The sequence below is a fragment of the Parus major genome, chromosome 11, assembly GCF_001522545.3.
Source record: "Parus major isolate Abel chromosome 11, Parus_major1.1, whole genome shotgun sequence".
Lineage (NCBI taxonomy): Eukaryota > Metazoa > Chordata > Aves > Passeriformes > Paridae > Parus > Parus major.
This window is the reverse complement of record NC_031780.1, coordinates 5,996,606-6,010,211: the sequence shown is the minus strand read 5'-3', so window position 1 is coordinate 6,010,211 and position 13,606 is coordinate 5,996,606. Positions and strand designations below refer to the sequence as shown.

Genomic DNA, 13,606 nt, shown 5'->3' with positions numbered 1-13,606 from the left:
TGATATATTTTGGTAGGACTGGGTTCCAGCTCCTTATGTTTACACCACTGCAGGTTATTGGTGAACATTTATAGCTCTGCTGATGATGGTGCTTGTAAATGATCTCAAAATTTACTCTGTTTTTACTGTGTGTGCTGTCACTGCCTGGTCCTCACCTGCAGCTACTGAGACCCAAACCAAGCACATTTTAGGGTGAGGCAGTCACTGCTGGAGACTTTAAACCTGACTGCATTATTTCAGGGCTTTTAGTCAGGATTCTTTATGAAGTAGATGTGATAAATTATCTGCATTTGATACACAAAACTGGCAGAAACTCTGCCTCTTTGCTTTTTGAGTTTTGTTTTTATTAGCCCCTGTGAAAATTTCACACTTTCCTGAAATGTTGGTAATGTTTCCTCCTCCCCTTGGTCCTTTTCTGTATGTAATATTTCACCACAGTTGAACCTGAAATTCAGAATATTGTCATCTTTAAGCAAAACCTTTTTTCTTATTGCAGGAAAGATAATCCAGTATCCCATGGTCTTGCAGGTCAGAACATTATTATTAGAGTCAGAACAGAATTTTAGACAGATGGAGAAAAAAAGTTTCCTATCTACTAATCCAGAAATCTCCAAACTCAGCTAATTTGATGGTGTCAAGGCAAGGAGTATGTTTTGGTGTTTCTGTTTTGACTTCTTGCCTCCCATTCAGGTTACTGGTTGTATGTCAGTGACCCTCAGACTGACATTCAGAATTCTACTGAATTCCAGGAGACAGCCTGAGCATCACAGAATGTGAAATTTATGCTGGTAAAGAGGGAGTATGGATCAGCAGCCCATTGATTTTAGCCAAAAATCAAATCAGCAGTAAGATCAGAGAAGGAGCCCTGTGGTTTCATCCAGACTCTGATCCACTTCATCATTCTGCTCCCCCATGCATGAGAACCCCTCCGACAGCTGGAGAGGTGAGGAAAGAGATTTACTACAAAAGGCAACAACAAAAAAAGTTGAAAATGCTTTCTTTTCTTTTTCCTGTAGATTATGAGATGTAAAAGTTATGAAAATGATGTGTGTGTATGGAAAGACCTTATTTATATTCCACAAGAGTAACAGTTATTCCAATATAATGGCAGCCCCCCTTTATTCCTCAGCATCATGCATTTTGTTCATTTTGTGATATATTATGTGGCTTTTTGGTGTAACTACACTTTTAGATCTTATTGAATAGAATTTATGTGTTGCCTTATGGAAAACTTGTTTCATAATTCATTAATTATTTACTATTACTTGACCTTACAGTACATGAAAAAACCTATCCCATAACTGTAATTTCAATTCTCTCTAGTGTGAAATCAATCACATTCCACATCTTTTATATTATTTAAAATGTGAATCATGAAATTTTCCTGTGGATTTCTCCCAAGTTACCGAGAACTTTGAAACCTTATTGTGTGGGAAATGAGCAGGCTGTCCCCTGTAGACCTGGGCCAAGTCCTGATTGCATTGCAAACGCTGCAAAACCATTTGCAGTGGGTGAGCTGTCCCTTCTTGGCAGTGGAACTGGGGCTGGGAAAGACCAGGAGTATTTTATAAAGATCTACTTTGTACGATTTCTGTTTGCTTTGTGTACAAGTAATATTTAGATAAGGCCATAGCTTTTAACTTGCACCTCCCTACCCCCCAAAATCAAATTGTGCCAATAATGTTACAGAACAAGCTTGATGTGTGCAGTTTCCAGTGCTGGGGGAGCTCCTGGACAGCTGGATAATGCTGAGTCCACTTCTGAGACTTGTGTACCTTGCACTGTGTGAGGAAGGGGATGGGGGTTGTATCTAAAGTTCAGGAACAATTGGGGAATGCTGTGGGAAGCAGCCTGGTGCACTCAAGAAAGTGGTGGAAGTTCTGTTAGTGATACTGAGATGCATTTGCTGATTTCTTTGACAGTAATTTCTGAAAATATGTGACTAGATAAAAGGAGTAATCAGTTATACACTTGAGATTTGGAGGTTACTTTTTTTCCTGAACATCTGCAAGAGAAGTATTGTCAGAAACAAGAATTTTTACACTATATTTTAAGCAGGAGATACATTTGTGGAACAAATCACATTTGTACCTCAATCTGCATGAGCACAGAAGAGTAAGATTTTTCTCCTTGACAAAAAAAATCTTGCCTCTAATTATTAATTGCTCCTTCTTTTGCCTGCATGTATGCCCATATTTTTTTTCTCTATGAGACAGTTTATCAACAAAATATGCCTTTTCTCCATTTTTCTTTCAGTAGTTAAATGCCAAATGTTCTAAATTCTAAAACATGTCCAGACTGCCAGATTGTATCTTGTGCAAACCCTGACAATTTTAGAAACATATATATAATCATATTAAGCAAAAGCCATTCCAGCTATTCATGTATATGTTTTTATGAATCTCAGACATAATTGACAGGATTTAATTTTACTTAAGTAACAAAGGCATTGTAAGTATAGGTTTTCCTGATACCTGAGAATAGTTAGGAAAAAATTCAGAGTACATGTAATATTACACAAGGAAATAAAGTTAATTTTCTTGAAATATACAGTAGGGTATATAAATGGACTTCGGGAAAAAATAGTAGAATGAAAAGTCTAATGCTATTTTCCTAAGCCACATTTGCTAAATGCAGCCTTTTGCAAGGTCAGCAGTTATACTGGAGTTGAGGAGAAATGGCTTCAGTGGCTTTAACTTTACCAGTGCCCTTGATGAGGTGCAGAGTTGTCAGTATTCTCGTAAAATTCCTCAGTGATGGCTTCTTCTGTTCTCTTTATTTCCTTAAGTGAACATCTGTCTAATTGTTCACCTCCATTGCTTTAGTGCTTTCCTCATGCTTTCTCTGTTTCCAGACAATAAACTTTATTTTCTTCATAAGAATTCAGTCTACGCAAGGGTATTAGGCAGCTTGTTTGCACCTTTTAATTTCTGGAAGTTTTCCAGAAGGGCTTTTTGCTGTAGTTCCAATGGGTTCATCAGTGAATCATGTAACATAATGCAGCATTGTGTTTGGGTTTTTATCCGTTACCTTCTGTTTATAAACATCTGCTTGGAAATTTTCTTTTTGAATTTTTTTTTTTTTTTAATATGTTTTACATTTTTACATGTGGCATATGGGTAAGATACACAGTACCTGCTATTTTTTCAGGTGTTCGGGTAGGTACAGCCAATATTTACCTTAACATTTGGGAGAAGCCTAAGCTACTTGCTTAAACCCCAAAATTTCAAGGTAGAATATGTGCTGCTTATTTATCTGTGTAACAATGTCTGTTAAATTGAAAGCAATTTAATAATTGAATGACTACATTAAAACTTGGCATTAACACTGATGGTTGCAGGATTGCAGAAGGCATCTGAAAAGTCTCTCTGTCCAGTAGAGAGAGTATTGCTCACAAACTCAGCACGCTGCTTCTCTTGCGTTCAGTTCTTTGTGTTTCTTCCTTTATAAAGGGGAAAGGCAGTGGGGGTCGTTGGAGGGTTTTTTGGGAAATTAATTTTTTTCCTCTTATCTGTAAAATATTTGGAATAATCTTGCACACCTATTCTTCTGACAAATATTTAAAGTTGGAAGTAGGTGGTTGTTATGGTTTTCCTGATGCTTTATTTGCTGTCCTGCAACCACTTCCTTGTTTTTGTACCTGTGCAAATATAATTTTTAAGGCATATTCTTCATCCTTCTGACCATATTGTTCATACACAAGTAATATTTAGGAAACAAGTGTTTTAGTAAGTTTAATGATGAGAGATTGTCTGCTCTCCCTCTATATTGCTGCATGAGACAATTATTTTCTGGATTGCTTCTGTTCCCTTGAGATCAAAATTTTATCAGAAAATTCATGTATATTTAGTAAGTTAAAATGTCAAAGCTTTTCATGTTGATGGTGCTTAAAAATAAGACATTTGATTGTGAACTTTTTTCACATTTACACTAAAGCTATTTTAAACTTTCTTACTTATTAGAACAATGGGACGTGGCCTTCTGACCCCTCCTGTCTGGGGCTGCCCCATTGTGCATCTGTAAAATACATAGTCTGGACTTTGATCTCAGCTTTTCAGACAACCTTGGAATTACCTTAGCTATTTAATGATGTGTTTGGTTTTATGTCAGTGATTCCCGAGATGGGCCACGTTTGCACACAAATTTAATTTCAGCCATTGTGTTTGCTTTGTTCTTGTTTTCTTTGTCACTCCACATTTCTTTAGAAAGAAAGTAGAGAAAAGCCTCCTCTTTTTGTGACCACAGTTGAGGTGGCAGAAGGGCAGGTTTCCATATTCTGGTACTGATATTTTCCTGTGCATGCAGAAAGACTTCATATTTTTGTTCAAGTGTATAATGTGTATATTGAGTGTATATTAAGAAGCTGATCCTGCCAACCCTTGTACAAGAAATCTTTACTAATGCGATTCAGCCCTTTTATTTCACTTTCTAAAATTACATACATATCAATGTGACCATTTTCAATGCATCTCTTAGCTTGGGAATGTGAACAGCTGGGGAAACAAAAGAGTTTGTGTATGTGTTTATTTCTTTGAGGATACTGTTCTGTAAGTTATCAATGTTATATTGTTTAAATCTAGGAAATTGTAACCATGAACTGCCAATTAAAATGGCTTAAATAGCTAATTATTCAGTTCTTTCATTTCTTTGTCTCATATATTTATTTCTACTTACGTTGAAGCATCCTGACATTATTCCTGAGTACAGAAGCGATGACTTTTAACCATATTGATATTTTTATTTTTCATAATATTAAAGAGCAGGGGGAAAGAACTGTACCTTAAATCTCTTGGGAAGCTTTGCCATCCTCCCAAACAGCTGCAATGCATTTGTAAACCTGCAGACGTCACTATTCTGCCAATTAATTGTGCTGCAGGATCGAAAATGCACACTGCTCCCAGCTCGCAATTACAGCACTTGGTTTTTCATCTGAAACAATTTCATCAGATTTATTTTAATATTGTTGCTTCACTTGCAACGTTCCACTAAAGGAAAGAGTATGCTTTCCTTTCTAACTTGTAGGAGCCATATCCTAAGGCTCGTCTTTAATTATTAGTTATTGTTGTTTCAATACAGATTTATGAACTACTTATTTTGTGTCATATAACATACCATTTTTAAGCAACATTTTTCAACCTGAACGCAGCTTCCAGGAGGGCAAGCTGCCCAGAACATCAGTGATCTCACAGTTATTACTTTGTGTCATATATAATCTTGTTTTTTCCTGCAACAAATAAATCTTTGGGCCTCCCTGCAAAAAACATTTGTGGTTACAGTATAATAAAAATAAACCGTTTGTCGTGACTGCAGCTGACATTTATCAGCCTATTTGTGGGTGCTCTTTCTCTCTCTGTATAATACGGAACATAATTTGTCACTTTGTAAATACATTCCAGCCTAAATCCCTGCCAGCATCTGTTAGTGTTTGAAGGATTAATGCACTGCACAGTGCATGTCTGCACTTTCAGGCAACAACGTAGCTTATGGTTATGGATCATGAGAGAACAGGGAAAAAAAGGTTCATTTTGTATTTACTTAAACATTGTTGCCCTTTTGACCATCATGCTTTTCTCCTCTTGTTTGTCATCTGGAGTGGGGATGCTGCCTTCCCTTCCCTCTGTGAGAGCTGCGCGTGAAATCCTGCTCTAAGTTTTGTGTGTGGAGCTGGACATAGGAGATAACACCTCTTTAATTTTATGGATAATTAACAATAATAATGAATTGCAATAGGGATGTTATGGGTTTAGCCCATTTAAAAATTCTCCTTTTCCCCCAGCTTCTGCCATTTCCAACAAATCCATTACCCTGTTGCCTCCTACGTTGCTTCCTTCTCAGCAACCCATAAACTGGGTTTATTTAATCTCAAAGACTTCAAATAGAGGGAGTTTTTAAAAGGGAAAAAAGCCTGTAGCTTCTAAATTATCCCAATGCTGTTTGCCTTGTTGCTCTCTTTGAAAATGCATTCTGCTATCACTTCGAATCTTGCAGAATGAAAGGAATTGAAAGCATCTGAATAGGAGGCTCTCCACAGCTGAGATTCTGTTACATGTTCCCAGGCTCCCTTGATCATTCTCTAAACAAGAAGATATGTTTATTAGAATAGTAAACCATACACATGATGTTATATATTGCCAAGATTATTTGAGATTCCCCAAGATAAATTCAAATGAGCTTTACAGGAGCGGGCGTTTGGAAATGGAAAGAAGTGATCTATATCCAGGGAAAGAACAAAAAAAGAAAATCCAGCTAAAAGTAGGCTCCCAAGTAATTACCCACAGTTTATGTGCATTAAGAGCTAAACAAATTCCTATTTCCAGAATCTGCAGTAGATTTTTGTTTAAGTACATGTAATTTCTTGTTACTGAACAAATGTGTCCTGTGTGCTATGGAACAATGTGCATCCAGGAAAAATCAGGGCATTTGGAGCCTGCTAAATGAAGTATTCTGAAATTATAGTCCAGCAGTTTTTTGTATGTTTTTGTTCTCTCTGGTTATGGAATAAATAATTATAAAAATATCTTTATTAGAGGAATGACTTCTTTTGCTTCTTCTAAGCATGATCTAGGATTGCTGGGGCATAGTTTACTTCACTGAAGATATTAATTTCATTAAGAAATGCAGATGTTTTCCTTTTTTTCTTTATAATTGTCTTCAGAAGATATGAGAGGTCAAATTTACAGAGATACTGATCTAAGACTTAACTAATGTAAAGATTATGAAATAACATTATTGCTTATTGTACTGGTAAGTGGGACTTATTGCAGAAGATTTATTAAAAAAGGATATTAAAATCTGAAAAATGAAGCAACCACAAGGAAACGAATGAATGTATGTGTGGACATTTGATAATAGAAAGAGATAAAGTTCTAAAACTATTGGGAAATTTAAAATGGTGATTACATGATAAGTCAAATATTCAAACTGTACCTGGAGACTTAAGTCCCATTTTTGTGTTTGGATTTTAAATTATAGGTAAATTGAACAAAGGAAAAACATTTCTGTGGACAGTGATTTCTTTAAACGTGAGGACCAAATGCCAGGTTGGTGTATGCCATCCTCAGAAGCTGAACTCCTTCCTATCAGGCCATCTTTATCACTTTTCCACATCTCTCACCTTCAGAATGTCAGGCTTACATGTTGCTTTCACATCTAATCTCCATCTGAGGGAGGATCCAGACTTCTTGGTTGATTTTATAACCCAGCTGAGCCCAACATTAAATCTCCTGTTCAGATGTTTGTTCAAGTGTATTGTGTGGGGGGACAATTGCAACTTTTAGAAATTCATTTGCAAGACAATCCTAGAACAGCTTGGGGGCTTCAGGTTTTTCTGAAGAGGCCTCTAAGTTGTAGATGGTGCCAGGAAGATAAACACTGTTCTCTGCCAAACATCCAGAATTGTTCTGGAAGAACAGGAAAACAATGGTACTAATAATTTATTCTTTAAGATATGTTGGTCCAAGGCTGCTCAGTAGTCTGAGCAGTTTGGAGGCTCACACTGACCCATCAAATCTTGATCTGTGTACTGTTCTCCTGACTTGCATGAAGGCAACCCATGCAGGAATTCCATTTTTGTCAAGATCAGGAAGATCTAGTTACTTAAGCAGGAAGAACCAGGCTTTACAAATGAAGGTTTAATTAATTAAGACTATGACAGGATTGAGCAAGAAGAATAATGGGAAAATTTACACCACTAAATTACAATCAAAATACAGGTAAAACAAACACATCAGGAAATAGTGAAACCAAGTATTACTAAATGGGTTTTTTTTCCTAATGAAAGAAAATCCTTTCCATCTCTGATTTTCATGAAGAATCAAGTTAGTCACAGCTATTTCCTTGTACATCTCATAAATGGTTTAGTAAAATGGTTAATATTTGGGAAATTGGTTTGTGTTGTTTTGCATAAAGTTAGTGGAAATTTGAAAGTGCTGCACAAATACTGCTGATATTGGGGGGAAGAGGAGGGGGGAAAACAAGAAAAATGAGTGTAAAAATGTTCCACCACAAGGTCTGCTAATGAACTTTATTGAGGTGTCCCAAAGGCAGCAGCAGAGGACATAATTAAAGCAGCTCCCAGAGGTGCTGGGTTGCTCTGAAAGCAGTGGGATGCACCCATCCCCATCAGCTCCAAGGAGCTGCAGAGCATTCCAAGCACACAACCAGGTGAAGCTGCCATTGCATAAATCCAGTTTTGCATGAAGCACCAAATGTTGACTACATTAGGGACAGCAATATTTGCAGTCCTAATCCTGAGTGAAAGCCTTTTTCCCCATTAGGTACCCCCATAAATAGTGCATGGCACTGGCTATTGACTGTCATAAGCTATGTGTCAAATTGTCAGCTGTGCTTCTAAAACATCCCCTGCTCCATCCTCAACATGGAAATATGAGTTTATTTGGGCATTGCTTGTCATATGCTGAGATTTGGTTATTTGTTTACCTATTTTCAGGTAATTCCATAGATTTTTCATCAGCTTTGATGTAAAATTCTTTGTTTTCCTGATGATTTTCTTCCTCAGACAGCCTATCAGAACTATCTGCATTCCAAGATGTTGTCATGAAGATTTTTCTGTATTAAATTAAACCTCTTTTTACCAGTTGATTACACTTTCAGTTCCTCAAAGTCAGATATTCGTGTTGTTGTGCTAGGTATTCAGTTTTGAGTTAAGGACTTTTAAATATTGAAGATGTACACACACTGTTTTCTGAGAGCAAAATTATACAGTAAATTATGTAGTGTCCACTATGGTACATTTTAAGTAGGCCCTCACAAAATGACTTGTACTTACATAAGATACAGGGGCTACAGCATATTTATTAAGACTCTTCAACTCTGTATGAAACTGGAGCAGTCAGAAGTAATGGTGTCTGCTGAAAGATTCTTTATCATATGAATTTACTTTTAGTCATCTATTATTTATTTCAGCTATTTTATATGCCATTATAATAAATATTATGACAGAGAAAGCTTTTATGCTTCAACTTATTGTACTGCTCTTCACTTCCTTGCAATCCTTCAGGAAAATGTAGCTATGCTTTACCTATATTTAACGTAAATCATCACTTACATTTGAATGAAAAATTCACTATGAAAAAAGGCTCCTTCTTCAATACCAAGACACAAATGCACAATCATGTTTACTGCCAAACTACTCTACCATGCAGTGTTCATTTTTAAACAATTTTTAAGCTGTAAAGTGAATGCATTGCATATAGTGAAATAGCTGGCTTTCGGGGGGTTTTCACTTTTGTGTTACTTTCTGGCTCAATAAGCATTTTTCTAGCATGAGTGCAAAATATAGCCAATTGCACTTAAGCATTTTTAATATTTTTGCTCCAATAGGGAGCAGCTTACATACAAAACTGAATAAGCTGTTTTCTGGGGTTGTGTAGAGTAATGAAACTTACCTGGAAATATTGATGAAAGGCTTTTAGAACTGGGTGTGAAACATGAAATATAAGATAGATTTTTTTTCTTTGCACTTTTTAAAGTGTTGTTGTGTTGGGTTTAGAAGAGGGCTTGTTTGGAACTGGAGATTGATTTGCCTTTGGCTGCTTCTTCAGAGGCACCGTGTTGATGCCTGGACATTGTTAGCCTTGAACTGCTCATCTGGCTTCATGAAATAGAAATAGCCCCATCCCAGCCTCAGAACTTTCAGCTGGTTCTGGCTGAGCTGGATTTCACAGGGTTCAGCAGATAGCAGAAGTTGCCCAGCCCTTGTGTCTGATCTCCTTTGGCCACTTTGCAGAGCTGCTCTGGGCCCAGTCCTGAAGGTGGTTTTGGATGCAGGTGGGACATTTGTGCTGGGTATCTGCAGCAAGGACAGCAGTTCATTTTGCACAGCTTTCCACTGGTACCACGTAGTTACAATCCTGTGGTTTGGAAAAGAGCTCTTTAAATTATTCTACACTCATTTCATTATCTACTTTCTCCTTAAATTGTGTAATTGAAAATAAGGTAGTAGAGAGAACATTAATACCTTTTGTCAATTTAATTTTCAAAATTCTGGAGTTTTCTGCCTTAGTGTATTGATTTGATGATGGCAGTTTAAAGACTGTCTCCTGTATTTGGGAAGGTGGCAAGTCTCATTTAAGGTTTCACAACATAAAATGAGGCATAATTCAGTACTGAAAACATGTGAAGTAGTGAGAGACATCAGCATAATACAATTATGACACATTAGATCAGGATTTGCAGCATACCATTAACAATCAGTTCTGACTGCTGAGAACAATTACAGTTAAGATGCCTTTTAGCAAAAATGATTTTTAGTTTTATTTTTTATTAAAACCCCCTAGCTCTTGTATACATATCACAATATGTGACACCTAGGCTTCTAGGGAAAGAGGGAAAACATTATAACAGAGGTAATTCTGAGCTACTGTAAGAAAACAAACATAAAACCTTCTACTTGTCATTTAATGGAAATATTCTTACATTATTAAGAACATACCTTGCAAGTATGTTGCTTTATTCATAGGGTTTTTTTAAAAAAGTTATTGTGATATAAGTGACAATGGGAAAATTTGGAATAGAAATGAATTGATACTAAAGGTTTAGCATTTCACAGTCTCAAACTGGAGTAGGAATTGGTGGTCTACAGAAAACCTCTGTGGGGTGAGAGGTGCTGGGTTCTCAGTTGATGGGAGAATCTGAAGAAAAAAATTTGGAGAACTTGCCCAAGCTCATGGTACATTAAACTGATTTCTTGTGCTGGGAGAAAACGCTCACACCTGGCTTCTTGAGTGCCTTCAGAAGCTGAGCTGTCAGGTTCATGGTGCTCTGGATGTCCCATGTTCCAGTTTTTCCTGTGAAGAAAACAAAGTAAATGTGTGTTTGTGCTCAGTGTGTGCCTTCTGTACATATGAAGGAAATGCAGGCTGAAACCACCAAAGTTTTAAACAACAAAAGCAGGGAGAAAGTTGAAAAAATACTATGATTTTTAATTTTCTGATTTTTATGTTTTCAACGTATTAATCCCCAAATCCAGGCTGATCTGAGTTTGCTTAAATTCTATTTCAGAAAGTGTTTTGAAGGCTCCATACTTCTTTTTTTCTTTTGGGCTTGAAGTACAGATGCCTCTTTTCTGTTCTTGGAATCAGTAGCAGAAACCTAATGTGTGACACCAAGAGGAAAAGCATTACCTGGGTGATACTGTGTGGATTTGAATCCTTATCTCTAGGAGGACAGTAGCTGACAGCTTGTGGTCTAGTCTGTTGAACTATACTTGATTATTTTGTTTTTTGACCCCCTTATGTCCCTATATTTATAGTTTTCTTGTCCTTTTACCCTTGGGAGAGCCAAGTTTCTACTGAGGAAAGCAGAGGCAAAGTAAACCCAACAATGCACACCACTTCTGTAGTGAGTAAACAGCTTTGAGCTGCACAGCTGAAGAGGAATTCTGGAGTTCTATTGCATAATGCAAGGCAGCATCATCTTTCTCAAGTCTCTGACCATCAAACAGAAGAAAATATTTACCCAGTGGGACAAAATGAGTTCCAGAATGATGTGCATCTTGTGGGGGTAAAAAACCTCTTTGTAGCAAACTTTGGTTTAGCATTTTCTGGCTCCAGAATATTGATATTTCCTATGGAAACGGAACCTGTTGAAATTTTAGTTGTGTTTATTTTGCTGTCCTGATAAGTCTGGCTGGAATGGGGCAAGAGGAACTGTGGTGATATTCTGTTTAAACCAAACCTGTAAGGTAGTTGTAGCAGGCAGAATGGGTACTAGCAAAATAGAAAACAGATGTAGGGAGAAAAGTGCCAGATATAATGAAATGAGGAGATCACATGGATCACTTGAGCTTGGGAGACAATGACAGATTTTTCCTGGCTTCCTTCTGTGCTGACTTGTGTGCTGCTGTCCTTCCATTCCTCCAGCAATGCTCCTGGTATATCCCTATAATCTCAGCAGATCCCCATCACCAGCTACTTGGTTTTGTGATGACTTTGGTCTTGTGATGAAAATAGGCTTTTGGTTCATTTTGTTCTGAGATTTGGAGTTTTGTAATATCTGGAAACGGGGATCTTAAAGCTGAAAATTGTGTTTTGGGATAGTGTGTCCTCCCCTAGGTGAAAAGTTTGCATTAGGTATACACAGAATTTCTTTTGAAGACACAGAATCACAGAATGGTTTGGGCTGGATCTTAAATCCCATCTTGTTCCACCCCTCTGCCATGAGTAGGGACACCTTCCACTATCCCAGGGTGCTCCAAGCCCCATCCAACCTGGCCTTGGACACTTCCAGGGATGGGGAGTCCACAACTCCTGTGCCAGGGCCTCCCCACCCTCACAGGGAAGTGCATTTATAATATGCCCTGGTAAACTCTTATTGTGTAAAGCACTGTCTAGACTGATTTGTTATTTTCTGTGGTCATTTTATACTGTCTTTTATATCACCTACTGTGAAAAATAGAATTTTTTTTTGATTAATATGTGCCAATCTCAAGTTAGATGTTTTTTAAAGAGTATTTACTGCTTTTTTTCCTATTGGTATGGTACCTAAAAAATAGCATATACTGAGAATAGCACTTACTCTACTTTTTATTTCATGAGTTACATAAGTTTCACCATCAAAATCAAAGCAGAAAGATACCTATTAACCTTACCACTGCCTTGAGTCGATTCATTGCATTGCATAAAGCTGTGCATTACATAGTGGATGTTTTTAGCAGAATCACCAAATCACAAATGCTACTTTTGGCACTAAATGTTGTGCTCGTCCGTCCTTTTTGATGATTTGTATTCACTCTGGGGTTATAATGTTAAACAAGGGAATCAGACAAGCTTCATAACACATTTACTGTAACGTGATACTGTGAACTGAACTTGCTGTTATTTATCTTTTTTTTTTTATATTTTCTCTTGTTCCAGCATAAAGCCAAGGTGGAGGCAATGACCTTAGACCTTGCTTCTCTTCAGAGTGTGCAGCACTTTGCTGAAGCATTCAAATCCAAGAATCTGTAAGTACTCAGAAAATTAGATGTATTAATTTCTTGTTATTTTAGTGTCTTTATCAGCTGAGCACAGTTGGCAGAATCACCATAGTTGGATGGATCACCAACTGCAGTTAGTGAATAATCTTTTCACAGGATTTTTTTTCAATGTAAATTAATTTGTTTTTATGCAAAAAAAAAATTACAAAAAAATTACAGATCTCCTATTATTTGATGTGTAGCCTCACTTTTAAAGGGCTTCTTTACCTTGTAGCTGTTGAAAAAGACCAAAGTTGAATTGCCTAAAAACAGCTCAGGCAACTTTTAACAGTTTTGCAGTAGTTTGGAAGAGGTCAGGGATGAACAATTAGTGCACTATGTTGTCTTACTTTGTTTGCTAACCTTCTCTCTCTCCTTTTCATTTTCAAAGCTTTAAAAATTATAGCTCTATGAGCCAGACATCTCCATTTACCAGACCTATAAGTGGAATAGTCCATAATAAAAAAAAAGAAAAAGGGGGAAGGTTGTGATGATGATATCATTTAACATTAGACAAATATATATAGAGATAACCAGGTTAGATTCCAAATGGTTTGTTTAATTTAGCTTGAACAGAGCAGTGAATGTCTGAATTGAAGGAGTTATTTGAAAGCTTTTAAGTTCTAAGTC

The 13,606-nt window shown here is 36.9% G+C and overlaps 1 protein-coding gene across 1 annotated transcript in view; it reads left to right on the top strand.

Annotated features, from left to right (window-relative positions):
- Positions 1-13,606, top strand: part of WWOX (WW domain containing oxidoreductase) — a 473,213-nt gene that overhangs the window by 82,233 nt on the left and 377,374 nt on the right. Inside the window, exon 6 of the mRNA XM_015639852.2 lies at positions 12,876-12,964. Coding sequence (XP_015495338.1) covers positions 12,876-12,964 — 89 coding nt within the window. The remainder of the gene's footprint in view (positions 1-12,875; positions 12,965-13,606) is intronic.